The sequence below is a fragment of the Phoca vitulina genome, unplaced genomic scaffold (assembly GCF_004348235.1).
Source record: "Phoca vitulina isolate PV1807 unplaced genomic scaffold, GSC_HSeal_1.0 scaffold2, whole genome shotgun sequence".
Taxonomy (NCBI): Eukaryota; Metazoa; Chordata; class Mammalia; order Carnivora; family Phocidae; genus Phoca; species Phoca vitulina.
In genome coordinates, this window is record NW_022589705.1 from 81674086 (window position 1) to 81694777 (window position 20692).

General features: G+C 44.5%; 2 protein-coding genes across 5 annotated transcripts in view; both read right to left on the reverse strand.

Moving 5' to 3' along the window:
* CEP85 (centrosomal protein 85) overlaps positions 1-11070 on the reverse strand; it is a 33576-nt gene extending 22506 nt beyond the window's left edge. For 3 of the 4 annotated variants that reach the window (XM_032390743.1, XM_032390729.1, XM_032390719.1), the window contains exons 1-3: positions 10956-11070; positions 4880-4955; positions 1152-1304 (exon numbers count right to left, since the gene is read on the reverse strand). In XM_032390743.1, the coding sequence (XP_032246634.1) occupies positions 1152-1304; positions 4880-4934 (208 nt within the window). In that variant the 5' untranslated portion in view covers positions 4935-4955; positions 10956-11070. The remainder of the gene's footprint in view (positions 1-1151; positions 1305-4879; positions 4956-10955) is intronic. The other variant, XM_032390736.1, reaches the window with a different exon arrangement.
* Positions 11071-12323: 1253 nt separating this feature from the next.
* LOC116640714 (60S ribosomal protein L21-like) lies at positions 12324-12889 on the reverse strand. Its single transcript, XM_032417898.1, has one exon. It carries the CDS (start codon positions 12843-12845, stop codon positions 12363-12365), a length of 483 nt encoding a protein of 160 aa, XP_032273789.1. The 5' UTR covers positions 12846-12889; the 3' UTR covers positions 12324-12362.
* Positions 12890-20692: the final 7803 nt, after the last annotated feature.

Sequence of the window (20692 nt, forward strand, 5' to 3'; positions counted from 1 at the left end):
TAGAGATTACTTAAATAAATAAAATCTAAAAAAAAAGAAAATACTCTTGTAAAGCACTGTCTAGCAGTTATTACTTAATTTAAGTGCCCCCAAAATGGCAGACACAATAAAGATACAAGATTGCAGAGAGGGAGGGGTGCCTGGGTGGCTCAGTGGGTTGAGCGTCTGCCTTCAGCTCAGGTCATGATCCCAGGGTCCCGGGATCTAGCCCTGCATCAGGCTCCCTGCTCAGAAGGGAGTCTGCTTCTCCCTCCCCCTCCTCTTGTTCTCTCTCTCTCTCCCCTTCTCCCTCTCAAATTAATAAATGAAATCTTATTTTAAAAAAAAGATTGCAGAGCACCTAGGTGGCTCAGTCGGTTAAGCAACTGTCTTCAGCTCAGGTCACGATCCCGGAGTCCCAGGATCGAATCCCACATTGGGTTCCCTGTTCAGCAGGGAGTCTGCTCCCACTGACCTTACCCCTTCTCGTGCTCTCTCTCTCTCAAATAAACAAATAAAAATTTTTTTAAAATTAAAAAAAAAAAAGATTGCAGAGAGGGAGATCAGTAATGGGTAGAAGGGATGGGAAAAGTCTTGTCAGACACTTCACTAGATTTTGAAAAATAAGATCAGCATAGCTGGGAAGGGCAAGAGAGGTGGAAACAGCACAAACGGGCCTAGATTAAAGAAGAGCTCAGATATCCAAAACAACAACAACAACAACAACAACAACAAAAGTTCTGTGCTTTTTCATTGCACAGCGAAACACCACACTTTGTAACAGTAAGAAATGTCTGAATGGGTGGTCTGAATGGGTGGGATAGAGCCAGATCACAGAACTAAGGCCTCTGAACTTTATCCTCCAAGTATCAGAAGCAGTCAAGGATTTATAGGAAAGGGAAACTATGAAACCAGGCTTTTAGAAAGATTAACCTGGCAGTAGAGGGAAAGATTTGAGGACAAGAAACCTATTAAAAAGTTATTTAAGACAGGACAAACAGTAAAAACTGAAAGGAAAGGGCCAGATGTAAGAAACACAGAGTAAAAAAAATCAAGCAAACTCCTTGGCTGAAAGGACTGAGTTATGAATATTCTGGAAATGACAATACACCTGGAACACAATCTGAAAATGACAACACATATTAGTAATCAAAACATTAATCCAAACTTACCCTCTGCAATGTCTGAGCATGATGTGCCAAGGGCTGTGTCCCCACTGTCAGCTACACTTGAGCAGCGGCTGAATCGACTCCGAAAAGCCTCTGATATAACTGGGGTCTGCCATTCAGTCCCCAGGGAACTACCCTTTTGAATTCCACTGGAACCTGAAACAAGTGGCATTTCCCATCTTTAGTGTGAACCAGTTGATGTAACCCCCTAAGACTGTTTAAATAAAGCACTTAAACCTATAAAAAATAGAATCACTCTCTCTCCTATGCCTATTTCAGCTTCTCTGAGTTAGTTAATTTTAAATGGAAATAGCTTGAGAGGTGAGAATGTTCACAGACAGAAATAAGACTTACCAAGAATGCAGGAATACTAGGAGAGAAAACAATACCACTCAATAGTAGCTACCATTTTTTGAAACCTAGAAGCCATAACACTTTACCAACATGATCTCATCTACTTACTTACTGAATAGTATCATCACCCCTATTTTACAGAGGATAGAGCTGAGATTTGAACCCAGGTTGTTCTGATTATAATATCCACATTCTTTCCTCTTACAGGATTTCTCAATAGGTGCTTTTGGCATACAAGGCATGACAATTCTTCAATGTGTAGTCTACACATGTCAGGATGGTTTAGCATCCCTGGTCCCTATTAAATGCCAGTAGCAGCCCTAACCCTATCCCACCATCCCTGTGAAACATGAAAATACCCCATATGTTTCCAAATGCTCCCTAGGGTAACAGGCAGTCCAGTCTCTTGTTGAAAACCACTGCATGGGGGCGCCTAGGCGGCTCAGTCAGTTAAGCGTCTGACTTCAAGTCAAGTCATGATCTAGGGGTCCTGGGATCGAGCCCTGCATTGGACTCTGTGCTCAGCGAGGAGTGTGCTTCTCTCCCTCTGCCCTTCCCCCCACTCATGTGCATGCAGGCTCTCTCTCAAATAAAAGAAAGAAAGAAAATAAGAAAGAAAAGAAAAGAAAAGAAACGGAAAGAAAACCACTGCTTGACTGAACTGGGGTACCCTGTGGACAGGGTGAATCCAGAACAAGGTAAGTCTTAAAAGTCAATCTGAAGGGCGCCTGGGTGGCTCAGTTGGTTAAGCGACTGCCTTCGGCTCAGGTCATGATCCTGGAGTCCCGGGATCGAGTCCCGCATCGGGCTCCCTGCTCGGCAGGGAGTCTGCTTCTCCCTCTGACCCTCCCCCCTCTCATGCTCTCTCTCTCTTTCATTCTCTCTCTCAAATAAATAAATAAAATCTTTAAAAAAAAAAAAAAAAAAAAAAGTCAATCTGAAGAGTTTAAGACTATTTTGAGTGCAATGCACAGAAACCACTAAAATTTCTGAGTAGGTAAGACAAAACAAAACTGAGGAGATTTATTTAACGTTATTAGCTTGCTACTTGAGGGCCAGTAGGTAGCAAGTGTTTAATAAATACTTGATTTACTAGTATTTACTGTTAAAAAAAACACTACAATTTTTCTAAACTGAATCTGATGATCCATGTAAACAAATAGACAAAAACGTTATGATAGCTACTTATCCATTTAAAATGTCAGAGTTTTAGTTGAAATCAGAAAACAAGGTTCTACAGACTCTTTGATTTAGTGGGAAGCAAATGATATTTGAACACAAATCACCTTATTCTCTTCTTCCAATTTTAGTGCTTCTCCCATCTTTTTAACTCACTTTCTTCTAATTTTGCTACCCTCTGCTTTCTACTGAAGGCACTCTAACTTTCCCCAAGGACTTATTCTTGGGGTCACAGTGGACTGCCTGATGTGAAAGAATCTATATACATGCAGTAATCTATAATAATCTTTCACAGAAGACATACCCAAGAATCAGAGCTTCTGATTAGCATAAGATTAGCTGGTGTTACTATCTGTACTAAATATAATTCTAGCTAGAAAGAAAGAAATGTGACTTCTTGGTAAGTCTATATGGTGTTATCTCTCTAGTCAGTAGACAAATTTCCAGGCCTTTTGAAATAATGAAAATCGATTGAGGGCCTCTACTACCATCTTCCTGGCCTCTTCTTGTTACTACTACTAATCTTCCATTCTTTACCAGTACCACTTTTCTATCTGCTCACTCCATACATCAATTCTGAAGAGATATTTGCTAAAATAAAAGTGCATTTTGGGGGGTGTCTGGCTGGCTAAGTCGGTAGAGCATCCAACTCTTGATCTTGGGGTCATGAGTTCAAGTCCCACACTGGGTGTAGAGATCACTTTTTAAAAAAATTTTATTTATTTATTTGAGAGAGAGAGAGAGACATCACAAGCAGAGAGGAGGGGTAGAGGGAGAAGTAAACTCCCTGCTGAGCAAGAAGCCCAATGAGGTACTTGATCCCAGGACTCCAGGATCACGACCTGAGCCAAAGGCAGACACTTAACTGACTGAGCCACCCAGGCGCCCTAGAGATCATTTAAAAAATGTATTTTGGTATAGGTATAGAGGCTTATGCTTATTTCAAAATTCAAGTTTGAAAGCTGAAATTTTTTTGTGTTGTGTTACAAGTCCTATCACCAGTATCTTTACCAAAATATTAAGACCATTATTAATCGAATGAGAGACTACTGAAGACAAAGCCATCAGAAAAGCAGTGAGGTTTTTGTTTTGTTGTTTTAAGATTTTATTTATTTACTTGACAGAGGGAGAGAGACCACAAGCAGGGGGAGCAGCAGGAAGAGGGAGAGGGAGAAGCAGGTCTCCCGCTGAGCAGGGAGCCCGATGTAGGACTTGATCCCAGGACCCTGGGATCATGACCTGAGCTGAAGACAGATGCTTAACTGACGGAGCCACCCAGGCGCCCCAGAAAAGCAGTGAGTTTTGTTAGAAATTGCTACATCCCCCAAATTTGTGTGTTACAACATAATTGTCATAAGAAATTATACAATCCAGCCCTAAAACAGTGTATGGCATATAGCAGATGTTCAATAAATATTTGCTAAAGGAATCTTGAATTGATTCAACAAACGTTTTTCAAAATGCTTAATCTATGCAAGGCAGCATTCCTAGGAGAATATAACAAATATCTAATAAATGTCTGCTGTAAGGCACTGTAGTATTTTAAAGTTAAATAAAGTATATCCTTAGTTGAAAAAATGTAACCCTCTCTTCATAAGTACCCCAGGATTCAAAAAGCTATTTTTCTATCCTACTTTCTATTTAAATATACCATATCTACTTAATTATCTATTGAATATATGTATTTATATATATATTTATATATGTTTAACATATATACTTAATATATCCACTTAGTATATCTACTGAGCTTTCAAAATCTTGTCAATCCATTCTAAAGATAAATTCCCGAGTCTCCAGTGACAACATAACTGAGACTTGGCATCGAAGAAGAATTCCAATCTTTGTGGGCTAGCAGATGACTGACCCACCCACAGGACTACAAAGACAACACAGAACACAGTAATTTATGCTGTGTTTTTCTGATTTCAAATGAAACTATGTTCCAAAGTCATTCTGTTCCTTCATGTGTCCTCCCCTCCCAATCAATCATGTGGTCTTCTTGGAAGCCATGGAGGACCAGAGATAAATAGTTGTTCTTTTGGAGAGGCCTGTTTTTCTATTCAATATAGCCTCATGTTATTTTTGTTCTTTAAGTACCAGCATTTCAGTGAATGTTTGTTTGCTAAGTATTTCCTTTAAAGGAAATTTCTGTTATGAAAAAACAGAGCAAAGGTCAGAAAACTTTGACTACTCACCTGGTGAAGTGGCATGAGAGATCCTCTCACTTGGGAATTTCTCCTGCATGGCCATCAACACTGTTATTTGAGCCAACTGTAGAATGAAGGAATAACCAGTCAGATCTCTCCACTATCTTTTAATTCCTTGTAACTTGATCCAACTGAACTGTCAAAACCACATAGGATTCATCTTCCACATGTTTTGCTCAAGATATTTTTAAAAAGATTTTATTTATTTATTTGAGAGAAGAGAGTGAGAGCATGAGCAGGGGGAGGGGTGGAGGAAGAGGGAGAAGCAGGGAGCCTGATGTGGGGCTCAATTCCAGGACCCTGGGATCATGACCTGAGCCAAAGGCAGACGCTTAACTGACTGAGCCACCCAGGCGCCCCTCCCAAAGATATTTTTTAAGGCAAAGCAACACCCAATACTCTATCCTACTTCTCTTCCTAAAGTAAAGGAGAAAATCTAGAACCAAATGGAGACTCAATACTGATCCTATATGTCCTAGAACCCCTCAATTGTTGCAAAAATTAAAAATATTATTATTATTTTTTTAAAGATTTTATTTATTTATTTGATCGTGAGAGGGAGAGAGCATGGGCGTGCAAGAGTAGGGAGGCGGGGGGGCGCCTGGGTGGCTTAGTCGTTAAGAGGCTGCCTTCGGCTCAGGTCATGATCCCAGGGTCCTGGGATCGAGTCCCGCATCGGGCTCCCTGCTCCGCTGGAAGCCTGCTTCTCCCTCTCCCACTCCCCCTGCTTGTGTTCCTGCTCTCGCTATCTCTCTCTCTGTGTCAAATAAATAAATAAAATCTTTAAAAAAAAAAAAAAGAGTAGGGAGGAGGGGCAGAGGGAGAGGCAGAAGCAGGCTTCCCAGCGAGCAGGGAGCCCAACAACCCCAGGCTCGATCCCAGGACCCTGGAATCATGATTTGAGCTGAAGGAAGACGCATAGTCAACTGAGCCACCCAGGGGTCCGAGAACATTACTCTGAATTAACAAACTTTACCATAGATTTTCTTAGCCATGGAAACAGGATTGGAGAGTGGGGTAGAGAAAGAACTAAATAACCAAACCAACAGTGAGGTATTATAACTTCAATTATGATTAACATAAATTCTCCAATTCCTCCAGTAATGAAAGTTAATTATATGATGCACAAATAGAATTCTTGGTCATAAGCAGAACCCCAATTCTCAGCTGGGAACATAAGATTTTCTTCCCGTTTCCCTACTTCTTAGAACATTTATATTTATTCTAATGGTAGGCTGTGAGAAGTCAGCAAAAGTCTGATGACTATCTGTGTAAACAAAAGCCTTAATTAACTGTAACTAACAGTAGCAAATAATAATATCTTATATTTGCATAGCACCTGAGAGGCATGGCAGTCAGTACAGGGAAGTGGTTCAGAGTATGCGCTTGTGATCAGACAGCTTGGGTTTGAAGTCTGACTTAATTAGCTGTGTAACCTTGGGCAAATTTCATAATATCTCTGTACCTCAGTTCCTTCATATAAAAATGAGGATGGGGGGCGCCTGGGTTGCTCATTTGGTTAAGTGTCTGCTTCGGCTCAGGTCATGATCCTGGAGTCCTGGGATCGAGTCCCGCATCCAGCTCCCTGCTCAGTGGGGAGTCTACTTCTCCCTCTCCTCCCCGCTCAGGCTATCTTTGTCTCTCTCTTTCTCTCAAATAAATAATAAAATCTTTAAAAATAAATAAATAAATAAAAATAAAAATGAGGACAGGGGCGCTTGGGTGGTTCAGTCAGTTGGGCATCCAACTCTTGGTTTCGGCTCAGGTCACACGGTCTCAGGAGCTCCGTGTCGGGCTGCGCATTCAGCAGGGAGTCTGCTTGAGATTCTCTCTTTCCCTATGCCCCTCCCCCTGCTTGTGGGCATGCACCCACTCTCAAATAAATAAATGTTAAAAAAAATAAATAAGTGAAAATGAGGATAGGAGTGCCTGATTTTTATTTACTTATTTGACAGAGAGAGAGAGAGAGAGAGAGAGACAGCGAGAGAGGGAACACAAGCAGGGAGAGTGGGAGAGGGAGCAGGCGGCTTCCCACTGAGCAGGGAGCCCGACACGGGGCTCAATCCCAGGACCCTGGGATCATGACCTGAGCCGAAGGCATATGCTTAGCTTAACGACTGAGCCACCCTAAATGTCCAACTCTTGATCTCAGCTCAGGTCTCGATCTCAGGGCTGTGAGTTCAAGTCCTGTGTTGGGCTCCATGCTGGGTGTGGCGCCTACTTAAAACAGTAAAAATAAAAATAAATAAAAATGAGGATGGGGCGCCTGGGTGGCTCAGGTGGTTAAGCATCTGCCTTCAGCTCAGGTCATGATCCCAGGGTCCTGGGATCGAGCCCCATATTCGGGCTCCTGGCTCAGCGAGGAGCCTGCTTCTCCCTCTCCCTCTGCCTCTCTCCCTGCTCATGCTTTCTCTCTATCTCTGTGTCTCAAATGAATAAATAAAATCTTAAAAAAATGAGGATAAAGACAGGACCTAATTCATGCTAATTCATTTAGAATTAACTCATAACAGTGCCTGACACATATTAAGTGCTTAATTATGTTATTATTATTACTTGGCAGTTTACATCAATAAAAAGTGGCATATGGTTGTCCTTGGAAGATAAAGTATGAATTTAGAAACTGAATTTGTAAGAGTCTCCAAAGAGTTTGGGACAAACTCAGTTGATAGATCACAATTCTTAGACGTGAAATTCAACTTTGGTGAGAAAACAAAGGCTATATGGGTACTATTTCTCTAATGTGCTTTACTGACCTCTATAGTTTTCTCTTAGTAACAACAACCCAAACCCTTGCTGATTCACTGCATCTACAACAGAAATGGTAACACCCACTGAAATCCCAGGTCTTCACATAGTGGGTAAGAGATGATTGTTCAGTAAAAGCTTCAATTTATGGCTGTTATCATTTAGTGTGTTAATGGTGACACAGAAGGATTAGAGTATCTACCTAGCAGTGATATCAAATGGTCAATACCAAAATCCTTTTCTTCACTCATTTCTTTAAGGTATAACAAAATGGTAGTAAAGGTCCACTGGACTCTGAGACCTTTCCAAATTCAGAGGAGTTAAAAATAGGATGACAAAAGAACTCCCAGTTAAACAGAACTACTCTATAACTCGGCAATTCCATTCCTAAGTATATGTTCAAGAGAAATAAAAACATGTTCACACAAAATTTTGTACATGAATGTTCATAGCAGCATTATTTATAACAGCCAAAAAGTAGAAAAAACTCAAATGTTCATCAACCGATAAATTTCATTTATATGAAATGTCCAGAATTGGCAAATCCATACAAACAGTAGATTAGTAGTTGCCAAGGACTAAGAGGAGGGAGGTAGGGGAATGGGGAGTGACTGCTAATGGATATGGTGTTTCTTTCCAGGGTGATTAAAATCTCCTGAGATTATATAGTGGTGGTGGCTGCACAACCTTGTGAATGTACTAAAACCACTGAATTGTACACACATAAAACTGAATTTTATTGTACATGAATTTTACCTCAATAAAAAAAAAAAAACAACTCCCACAAGGAGTAAAACAGTATGGAAGAGACAGTTCTTTTTTTTTTTTTTTTCTTAAGTAGGCTCCAAGCCCAGCATGGGGCCCAACGCAGGGCTCAAACCCACAACCCCGAGATCAAGACCTGAGCCAAGACCAAGAGTTGGACATTTAACCAACTGAGCCACCCACCTGCCCCTGGAAGAGATAATTCTTGACTTTTTCCTACTAAGTTCAGAAGTAGATGAGCTACTGATGGAAGTTTTTAGGACCATTTGAAGGACATAAAGATTTCCTGAGATAAAAGTGAGAGATAAGGGACGCCTGGGTGGCTCAGTCAGTTGGGCGTCTGCCTTCGGCTCAGGTCATGATCCCAGGGTCTTGGGATCGAGTCCTGTGTCCGGCTCCCTGCTCGGTGGGGAGCCTGCTTCTCCCTCTGCCTGCCGCTCCCCCTGCTTGTGCTCTCTCTCTCTCTGACAAATAAATAAAATCTTAAAAAAAAAAAAAAAGTGAGAGATAAAAGAAGTACCAAAAATAACCAATTATACAGCCAAGAAAGGTAAGAGTGAATGGAAGCAGACAGAAGAAATACCCAACATTGATGGTTTCTTTTTTTTTTTTTTAAGATTTTATTTATTTATTTGACAGAGAGAGACACAGCGAGAGAGGGAACACAAGCAGGCAGAGGGAGAGGGAGAAGCAGGCTTCCCGCTGAGCAGGGAGCCCAATGCGGGGCTCGATCCCAGGACCCTGGGATCATGATCTGAGCCGAAGGCAGACGTTTAACGACTGAGCCACCTAGGCGTCCCTTAACATTGATGGTTTCTATCTTCAAAGCCCTTTAAGCTACCTAAGTATTCATTCAACAAATTTAACATGTATTGAGTACTTGCTACCCACAAAGCACTGTGCTAAACACTCTATTATAGGTATAACGTCTTATGTTTAATGCTCACATCAAACCTATGAGGCAGTAACTATTATTACCCTTACTTTATGGATAAAAAAGATGAAGGTTGAGAGAAGTGAAGGTCATATAGTTAGGAAGAGGCTTCAAAGCCAGGACTGTGCTCTAATGCTATAGAGAGTCTAGTCAGCATTCTTTCTGTGTGTGACAAAAAGAAATAAAGTTAAGAAGGCACCATAAGTTGGAGTTTCTGCTTCAGATACAGCCAGAGGTGCAAGCCCCAAAGTAGTTAGGAGCAGGGACAGCTCATACAATTTCTTCACGTTGCCCTTGGTCACCACCCAGGCTCTATTTCCCGAGGTGCCACCCAAGAATTAGGTTTTGACTGTTTTAAGTACTTCTCCCCTTGAAGAATTATGTTAGTGTGGAACGTCACACTTGGCAGCTGTTGAGAACCAATCAAGACGAGAGGATTTGAAGGGATACATAGCTGACAAAAGCACATTAAGAATCTCACACCACGGCACTATTTTCATGCCCTTGATCATTCATTACACCGGACCTAAAGAAAGAGAAGCCAAATCCTTGCCAAGAAGTTGCCTTTACAAAGTTCTGAGACATTCAACACCACCAGACTACTATAAAACCTACAAGGCCTAAGGGCAGGTAATGAGGCATGGTTATCTTAATCATCCTGGTATCATCACCCCTCCCTACCTAGCACACAGTATTCGATTCATCAACCAAAATTTACTGAGGGCCTACTATTCGCCTGGCTCTGTGCCATGTGGTGGAAATATTCTGATCCTCCTGTTTTAGCGTGATGAAGTGCTGAATACCCTCTATTGAACAAATTCGCTGGGTGCTCTAGACAATCTGGATGCCCCTGACGTTTTGGGTCAGATAAGTCTTTGCTGGGGGGGCCGGGGGGGGCGCTGTCCTGCACATAGTTGGATGTTTCACAGCAGCCCTGACTTCTACCCACTAGATACCAGGAGCAATCCCCGAGTTGTGGCAACCGAAAATGTCTCCTGACACTGTCCTATATCCCGTGCGGGCTGGGAAACTCCAGCCTAGCGCCTTCACAAGAGCTGCCTGTCCCCCCAACCCTAAGTCTCTATTCATCCCGTAACCCTCAGCCCCACCTTCCCTTCCTCAGGGAGGGCTCCCTGCCCTCTCGGACTACACCGGCTCCTTCTGCCTAGTGCTGTGTACTTCTCCAGCCCACACCACGGAGTGCTAACCGAGTCGTCACCCGCTTCACGTCTACTCTTCTCCCGGGACCGTCTGCTCCGCTAAGGCGAGCAACGTGCTTCCCGCCGTCCCCTCCCCCGGCGACTGGCAGAGGGCCTACCCTTTACAAAGGTAACGCAACTGCTGTGGAGTGAACGATGGAGAAAGCCACGCGAAGAGGGCGGGAAGGCGAGCGAGTCGCGAGGGGGGCGTGTGCGGGGCATTATTTTAGGAAGCCCAGCGGGTGAGAAACCCAGAGGGGATGGCTTAACAGCCCCGCGCATGCGCTTCATCTTCCCGCGGCCCCCGAAGAAGATAGGTCAGGAGTGTCTGGGACTCCTCTGGGGCTCTTCCGGGGCTCCCCGAGGTGAAGCGGAGTCTCCTAGCCCGACAAGGGCTCCCGAGGGGAGGAGGACTTACATAGGGCCGAAAGCGGGCAGCGAAATCCCTCACACAGGGACGCCGACTGCGGCCACCACGTCAGCCGCGGGCGGCGGTTCACTCCCTCAGCTCGCCTAACGGCCGTTACACGCCCGCCAGGCCGCGCGCCTCAGAGCGCGCGCCGCCCCGACCCCGCCCCTTTCTGCCCGCCTGCGGCCAATCAGGAGTCGGGCCGTGCCCGTGTCCCGCCCCCGCACGCTGCGCTCGGCGCCGGGAGAGGACGGATCCCTCTGCGCATGACCCCGCTGCTCCTCAGAGCCTTCTCTTGAGCCCCTAGTCAGGTCTTGCCTGTGGGCGGAGCCCTCATTCCCAGGATCTGGGGTGGCTTGCTGGGCTTGGGCGGTTCGAGGAGCTGGAGGCCAGGGAAAATCATTCGGGAGCTCCCACATACACACCTGCCCCACCCTTCTCCCATTCCCCACGGCCTATTAGTACTTTCACCTGAAATGAAGCAGGGGGTCACGTTGTGGTCCCGAGTTAGGGTGTGGCCTGGGTCACTGCCCTGTCAGGGTTAGGACTGTCTGTGACTGGGGTCAGGGCTTGGGCTGGGTTAGGGTCAGTGGTCAGACTGTGACCAGGACTCAGGTTGAAGGGTAACAGATCGATCTTGCCTCCCTACCGAACCTCGGTCCCCAGGAAAAGAACTAAGTTCATTTGCATTAATATATACTTAAGAATCAGACTGGGGAATTGTTAAAAGGAGGAACAAAGTCATCAGCCAAAGGATAGTGAAAAATTCCAGGCTTCTGGAAACCTGACTTGGGAGGGAGAGGCATAAAAAGTTGTGTGATTTCTTAACTTTGAAGAACCAGACTTAATTACTGGATGAAATTCACTCTGGCGTTAGGACTCTGGGGATGTGCTCCAAAGTTCTATTCCGCCCCACGCCCCCGCCCCCAGCTTCATATAACATTTTAAGGTAAGCATATAGAGGCATAAAATAGGTTTAATGGATAATGAATCTGGGTATGATGTGATAGATGCATTTAGGGGGTATCTTCTGAAATTAGGACCAAATGCTTTTGTTAAGACATAAATGGTAAGGATAGGCATCTAAATGAATAGATTTGTGGACTAGTGGGTAGGAAGTAGACTGATGGGTGGTGGAAACATCTACTTGATTGCTTTTATTTCTTTTGTGAAAAACATCTGTGAAGAGGGAGGGAACAGGGGCATGTAGAGGACTGAGACGAACTGGGAGGATTTGAAGAGCTGATGCAAAGAATGGAAGACAAACCTGACTGGAAACATAGTGGTAGTGCTAAGATTTAAATTTACAAATGACAAATAGTGCATTTGTACAGTTTTCTCCAATGGATTTTTTTAAAGATTTTATTATTATTATTATTTTTACAGTTTTGAGGTCTTTTATTTTCTTTACATTTATCATGCCATAAATTCATAGGGAATGGGTTCCAGAAGTTCGGGCTCCTTTCCATTAGTTCTCACAAAGTGTGCTTCTCTGGGTGGGGCAGGCTGGCACTTCAGTTGAACCCAAGTACCTTTCTCTTTGGCTTCCTTCTTTTTCTGATCCTTTTCCTTCACACCCTTCAGGAAGCTATCTCGGCTCTTTGAGTGTTTAATATGCTCAATGCGTACATTAATTCTCTTGGCAAGAATCTTGCCCTTAACTTGTTTGTTTACAACAATGCCAACAGCATGCTGAGTAACATTGTAGACTCTTCCAGTTTTGCCATGGTAACATTTGTGGGGCATTTCTTTTTGAACAGTGCCCATTCCCTTGATGTTCACAATATCACCTTTCTTATAGATTCGCATGTATGTGGCCAAAGGAACAACTCCATGTTTTCTAAAAGGTCTAGAGAACATATAGCGGGTACCTCTCCTCTTTCCTTTTGTGTTGGTCATTTTGGCGAATTACTGGAAGATGGCGGTTCCTTAAGATTTTATTTTTAAGTAATCTCTACACCCAAGAACTCACAACCTGATTAAGAGCCGCATGGTCCCACTGAGCCAGCCAGGTGCCCCAAATATCTGTATTTTATTTTTTTAATTAAAAAAATTTTTTTAATATTTTATTTTATTTATTGTCAAAGAGAGAGTGCGTGAGCGCGCACAAGCAGGGGGAGCAGCGGGCAGAGGGAGAAGCAGGCTCCCTGCTGAGCAGGCGCAAGGCAGGACTAGATCCCAGGATCCTGGGATCATGACCTGAGCTGAAGGCAGACGCCCAACTGACTGAACCACCTAGGCGTCCCCAGATATCTGTATTTTAAAAGTAACTCCAGGGCGCCTGGGTGGCTCAGTCGTTAAGCATCTGCCTTCGGCTCAGGTCATGATCCCAGGGTCCTGGGATCGAGTCCCACATCGGGCTCCCTGCTTGGCGGGAAGCCTGCTTCTCCCTCTCCCATTCTCCCTGCTTGTGTTCCCTCTCTCGCTGTCTCTCTCTCTGTTAAAAAATAAACAAAAAATCTTAAAAAAAAAATAAATAAATAAAAGTAACTCCATTATCATATTACTAATTTTCCCAAATGTGAATGAGTCTTAATATTTCAACCAAGATTTGGTGTTAATTTCAGAGAATATTCACAATCAATTTTTAGTAAGAGATAGTCTTAAATCTTCAGTTACTCTCTTATTTTAAAAAGACCTGGGGGGGGGCACCTGGGTGGCTCAGTTGGTTAAGCGACTGCCTTCGGCTCAGGTCATGATCCTGGAGTCCCAGGATCGAGTCCTGCATGGGGCTCCCTGCTCAGCGGGGAGTCTGCTTCTCCCTCTGACCCTCTGCCCTCTCATGCTCTCTCTCTATATCTCATCCTCTCTCTCAAATAAATAAAAATCTAAAAAAAAAAAAAAAGACCTGGGGCGCCTGAGTGGCTTAATCGTTAAGCGTCCGCCTTAGGCTCAGGTCATGGTCCCAGGGTTCTGGGATCGAGCCCTGCATCAGGCTCTCTGCTCCGCGGGAAGCCTGCTCTCCCTCTCCCACTCCCCCTGCTTGTGTTCCCTCTCTTGCTGTGTCTCTCTCTGTCAAATAAATAAAATCTTTAAAAAAAAAAAAAAGATGTGCTGCAAGGGGTGCCTGCATGGCTCAGTGGTTTAAGTGTCTGGCTCTTATTTCAGCTCAGGTCATGATCTCAGGGTTGTGGGCTCAAGGCCTGAATTGAGCTCCCCAGCTCAGCAGGGAGTGTGCTTGAGATTCTCTCTCCCTCCCCCTTTCCCCATTCCATGCTTGCGCACGCATGCTGTCTCTCCAAAATAAATAAATAAATCTTAAAAAAAAAAAGACTTAATGAAAATTTAATGTCAATGGAAAAAATAAAAAAAATTGCCAGTGACACTATCAGCTGACATGACTGAAAAAAGCCAGATATGTGCCACCTCAGCTTAATCAAAGAACATGAGAAAACTAACTGCATCATAAGTTCTTTTTTTTTAAAAGATTTTATTTATTTGACAGAAAGAGCACAAGCAGAGGGAGCAGCACGCAGAGGCAGAGGGAGAAGCAGGCTTCCCACTGAGCAGGGAGCCCGATGCGGGACTCGATCCCAGGACCCCGGGATCATGACCTGAGCTGAAGGCAGACGCTTTACCGACTGAGCCACCCAGGCGTCTCTGCATCTTAGTTATAATCATATCATTAGAGCTACCACTTTTGCCTGCATTCATGTTGTCTAGTGGCTTATTTTATAAGCATCTATTGTTACACAGCACAGAGGCTTCTTTCATGTGGTCAAGTATAGTTTAAGTTCAATAGCTTCCTTGTTTACTTAATTTTGTTTCATTCTATTTTCTTTTGGAGATATTTAGTATAGTGTAGTCAGTAATATTTTGCCTTTATCCTTCAGGGTATATTTTATTTAATTTTTTTATTTTTAAAGATTTTATTTATTTGAGAGAGAGGGAGAGTGCACGAGGGGTGGGGGAGGGGCAGAGGGAGAAGCAGACTCCCCACTGAGCAGGGAGCCTGACACAGGGCTCCGATCCCAGGACCCTGAGATCATGACCTGAGCCGAAGGCAGATGCTTAACCAAGGCAGATGTTTAACCGGCTGAGCCACCCAGGTGCCCCCAGGATATATTTTAAATAAGGGCATGGGTTAATGCCTTCACCAACAGGTCTATTTAAATAGTCTACTCATAAATAAATAAATAAACAAACTAGTCCAGACCTATAAAGTGAATATGAATTCCCAATGAAATGTAAATACTTGCATGCTGATTTAATAAATGTGTGACTTTGGTGTACATAAAAAAATATGTATTGATCATCAGACTTAATTTTTTTCAGGAGCTATGAAAACATTAAATGACAAGAAAAGTTCTTGCAAATGAAATGTTAGGACTGTTAGATTTAGCTTTTATTGTTGTTTGTACCAAAATATTTTCCCAAGAAATTAATTTCCAAAATGATCATAGATATCGATCAAAAGTAGTACTTCAAAAACAAAACAACTAACAAAAAGAGGCCTTCTTGTGATTTTGTGAAAGTTCCACCTCTGCCAGCTTACAAAGCCTGTCCTGTTTCCTGGTCCATACACCTACTTCTTGCACTCAACTGTCCTTTCTGTAAGGTCCAAAGACTGTGTCTTATGTACTGTTGAATCCCCAGGGCTTAACACAGGAACTGGTACATAGTAGATTCCAACCCATTTTTGAATGGATAAATGATAGTAGCACAAACACTGCTCCCTATATCCACCTCTACTAGGAAGGTGGGGGGAGTGCTTATGAGGTCAGAAATAATTAATAGGCAGGATAATAACATATGGAATCATTTAATCCTAATTCTGAAATTGAATAGCTCTTGCCCATTCTGCAGAAGAAAGGAGACAGTTGGCCAATGCCCAGGAACCTTCCCTAGAACCAGTCATACAGTCCCTGTGTTGAAGCAGAGATCATCTGGTCAAAGTCTTTCACATATAGGGAAACCAGAACTTATAGAGAATAAAGTGACTTCTCACATATATACATATCCCGTTCCTCATAAAGCGCTGAAGCTTTGTAGTCAGAATACACAGAAAAGGAGAGTCAAAGTAGAATTCCTTGCTGTTTATTGGCCATTCTTTTTGCCCAGCCCCCTACCACATTGAGCAGCCCAATCCTGCCCTTGGATGAGTTCCAGAGATGGGAAGGGATGGTGGGATGAGGAAGCACAGTTTGAGGCTCAGCAGCCACATTTCTTACCAGATAGTAGTTGGGACACGCAGGGGTTCCATCTTCACTCCCTAACAAAAGGACAGACTACTTCTCTCCCTAAATCTTCTTCCACCCCACCCTTACCTCAATGAAACTAGAAGCCAAGGGCTAGAGTTGGGAGAAATATCTGGGCAGGATTTTATCCCAGCATCAAGCCTATCAGAAGAAAGATAGTCATCCAGGCTCCTGCAGGAAAGAAAGAAATGATTACAAATAGGATTCAGTGGCTTTGGGAGCCTGGGAAACTTTTTAGGCTTAGATATTCCACTTTGTGGGATTATTTAGTAATCCATTCATGCATTCTTTCAACAAAGCTTTCCTGGGACCCACTGTCCCAACTGGGGTCTGACAGTCCCTCCCTTAAATTGGGGGGAAGGCAGATGGAGTACAGGGATGAAATGCACTCTCTAGTTCAATGGGGACCCCACTCAGCCCCCCTCGCTTATTACCTGCCTGGCCCTAACCCCTACTCTAAGTCATTTCTGGATAGTCTCAGGTTCTGATGAGGTGTAAAACTCTAACTGTGACTACCAACAACCCCACAATGACAACTCTGCCATGTACTGCTAAGTAAGCTTGAGACTTGGAGAGGGTAACTGACTTCTCCCAAGTCACACAGAGTTGAGCAGAGACAGGATCCAAGACCAGCGCCAGCCAGAACCCAGTGTGCACCCCCAGACCCTGGGACACCTACCAGAATTTCACACCAATCAGTCCCTGTGCACCAACCTGCCAAACACCGGCTGCTGGAGGCATTGGACTCAGAAACCACATAGAAAGAAAGATTGAGCTTGACAGGATTCCCATTGTTTCATCAAGATGAAATGAGAGAAAGGGCTGACCCTTTGTTGAAGCAGGGCCTCAGAAGGGTGTGATGATGACCCTTTTACCTCTAATTGGAATGGATTTACTAAGATAGGCTTTCCCCGGGGGGTCAGCTCTTTGGAAGACTCTTAGGGAAGAGAAAGAAGAGACTCTTCCAGATCGGCAAGGAGAATATACAAAAGCAGGGTGGCACAAGGGACAAACGGACTAGGAGAAGAGTGAACTGGTGTGGCAGGAAAGGTGGGAATGGGAGGAGAGGAGTAGAAGTTGAATGAGAACAGGATCAGTGAGGGGAGGGGACCCCTCCAGAGCAGAGGAGAAGCTGAGGATATAGATTTGGGGAGGATATGGACCTGGATTGAGGGAAGAGTGTAGGACAAGAAGGTAGGAGGGATCTCAGAGCAGGTCAGTGGGAGGCTCTGCGAGAGGAGTCAAGGAGGGCGCCTGGGTGGCTCAGTCGTTAAGCGGCTGCCTTCCGTTCCGGTCATGATCCTGGGGTCCTGGGATCGAGCCCCACATTGGGCTCCCTGCTCCGTGGGGAGCCTGCTTCTCCCTCTCCCACTCGCCCTGCTTGTGTTCCCTCTCCCGCTGTGTCTCTCTATCAAATAAATAAATAAAATCTTTAAAAAAAAAAAGAGGAGTCAAGGAGGCCCCTAAATGACCCAGTTACCGCTTATCCGGTTGGGCCCAAACACCATCCAGCCCAGGCCGCTCTCCAGGAGCTCTTGCGCCGGGATCTCCCAGGGGACGTCTTCTGCCTACAGGTCTGCGGGGGACACAGCATAAGGGTAGCGAGGTCCGTCCCAGCTCCAGCCAGGGAAGGCCTTTGCCGGAGACACCAGGGAGCTAGGTGTGTTCCCCAAAATCCCGCCCCTTAGGTCAATCCACCGGCCCCTTCTCTACAAGCCCCACCCTCGGTTCCGCCCCTGACAAGATAGGCCAATCCCCAACTCCTCCGTCCTCCAGGCCCCTCCTTAGTCCCGCCCCCAGGGTGGTGGCATTGGTACAGTGCTAGGCGTCTGGCAACCCAGTGGCGGTCCCCAGTGGCCGCCCCCAGCGGCGCCAGGCGGAGGCTGCCGCGACTGCCTGGAGACCCCAGGGCTGCCTGCTTACTGGCTGGCACGGGTATCCCTCCCGCTCGTCACACAAGGTCACTCGGCTGTGCAGGTAGAACGTGTCGTTGGTCACGAAGTGGAACGGGTTGAATGAAGGCCAGCGTCACTGGCAGAGAGGCCCCGTTGGCTCGCAGGCCCTGAGCAGCCGGTTGCTGGCTGGGCAGCGGGGGGGGGGGGGGGGGCAGCGTCACTCACTGTTTGGAGTCCTGGCTTGGGCCGGCTATGTGGACGCAGAAACATTGATTTCCCCCCTTTTCGCTGGTGCTGTTTGAGTGTAGATGCTGCGTCTTGTACTGAGAACTTTACATGCATTATTTCATTTCATCCTCACATCAATCCTAGGAGGAAGACTATACTTTTGTCCCCTTCCCCTTTCTTTCTCTCTCTCCCTTTCTCTCTCCCCTGACTCCTTTCTTTCCTCCCCTTCCTTCCTTCCTTCCTTCCTTCCTTCCTTCCTTCCTCTCTCTCTCTCCCTTCCTTCCTTTTTCTTTCTTTCTTAAAGTTTGCTTGACTGGGCATAGTTTATCAGTCATCACTTATAACAATAATTGCTCCAAACTGAAAAAAAGAAATCTCAGTTATTGGTGGCAATGTAGGGACTGGTGTGCAAACTCTGACAGACATAGAAAATTCTGAGCTAAGGGATTAGGAGATAGTGGTCTGAACTGTCCACACTATTGTCATGGTGACTTTTTCTTGAGGTGATAATAACTTAAATGTAACCCCTTCACTATAACCAGTAATATTTGGATAGGCCTGTGCTATAGAGTCCATGGCAGAAAGAAATTCTTACTATGGTCCTTGGGAGAATTAGGGAACATGAGTGAACAAACCAGACCAAAACCTCCTATTCTCTTGTGGGTAAGGGGAGACAGTAAATAATTTTAATTTTTTTAATTTTTTTAAATTCAATTAGCCAACATATAGTACATCATTAGTTTCAGATGAATAACTTAATTTTTATTTTTATTTTTTTTTTAATTTTTTTTTTTTATAGATTTTATTTATTTATTTGACAGAGAGAGAGCGAGAGCAGGAACACAAGCAGGGGGAGTGGGAGAGGGAGAAGCAGGCTTCCCGCCAAGCAGGGAGCCCGATGCGGGACTCGATCCCAGGACCCTGGGATCATGACCTGAGCCGAAGGCAGACGCTTAACGACTGAGCCACCCAGGCGCCCTGAATAACTTAATTTTTAAAAAAGCAAATGATCTCGTATAATATGGCATATAGTTAGGAGGTGATACATAGAAGAAAGAAATTGATCTAGAATGGATGAGTGGAGGGTAGTTGCAATTTTAAATAGCATGGGCAGGCTAGGCTTCATTGAAATGGTGGTGACATTTTAGCAAAGACTTGAAGGAGATGAGAGTTTTCCCTATGGGGGAGTTGAGGGTTTCCAGAATGAGAAACCAGCCAATGCAAAAGTCTAAAGGACAGCAAATTACTTACCCACTGAGTTACCTGTCTGCATAGACGCTACCTCCTTGTGAGCATTAGGGAATCACCTGTCTAATCTCTGTCTCTTGTACTCCCCGAGGCCCATTTAGTCTTTTTACCCCCATGGTCTTTATTTCCGGGGCTCAAGCTCACCATCAGTAAATCCATTCCAGGTTCCACCTTGATTGACTCCCCCCCCCTTTTTTTTTAAAGGAAATGAGGACACTGAGGCTCACAGAAGTTAAGTGGGTTGCTGAAGTCTCTTCAGCAGCCTGGCTGCTGTGTCCACCCACACCTTTAATCACTAGGTTCTTTTTCCTTCTGACAATGGAAGAATTACATGCTAGGATAGATTGTGGTGTTTCAGGACCCAGACTCTGGAGCATGAATAGACCAACGGCTGTGTCCTTGGTCATGTTATTTAAACTCTCTGAACCCTCTCTAATCCCCTCATCTGTAAAGTGGAGGAAATAATACTTCCTAGGGCTGTTTTCAGGAATTGGTGAGGTAATGAATGATTCACTGTGCTCTGTGAAGATTTGTTAATATTAATGAAATACAACCAGCTCCTAACCTAGACCACAAGCTGTTGAAGGTAAGGACTTGGCCTTACTTAACTCTGTGTCCCCAGCATTTAGCAAGGTCTGACACTTACCAGTTGTGTGAACCGAGCCTCAGTTTCTCCATCTATAAAATGGGAATAAAAATTATCTCATACAGGGGCCCCTGGGTGGCTTAGTCGGTTAAGCGTCTGCCTTCGGCTCAGGTCATGATCCCAGGGTCCTGGGATCGAGCCCCACATCGGGCTTCCTGCTCGGCGGAGAGCCTGCTTCTCCCTCTGCCTCTGCCTGCCTCTCTGCCTACCTGTACTCTATCTCTCTGTCAAATAAATAAATAAAATATTTCTAAAAAATTATCTCATACAGTGGGTTGTGAGGCTTAAATAAGTTAATATATGTGAAGTGGGGCGCCTGGGTGACTCGGTCAGCTAAGCCTCCGACTCTTGGTTTCTGTTCAGGTCATGATCTCACGGTTGTGAGATTGAGCCTCGCACTGGGCTCTATGCTCAGTGCGGAGTCTGCTTCAGATTCTCTCTTTCCCTCTCCCTCTGCCCCTCTCCTCTCTCTCTCTCTAATAAATAAATAAAATCTTAAATATATATATATATATATATATATATATATAT

Coding starts and splice junctions, on each gene's coding strand:
- LOC116640714 (XM_032417898.1), bottom strand. CDS start 12,845: ATGACCAACACAAAAGGAAAGAGGAGAGGTACCCGCTATATGTTCTCT.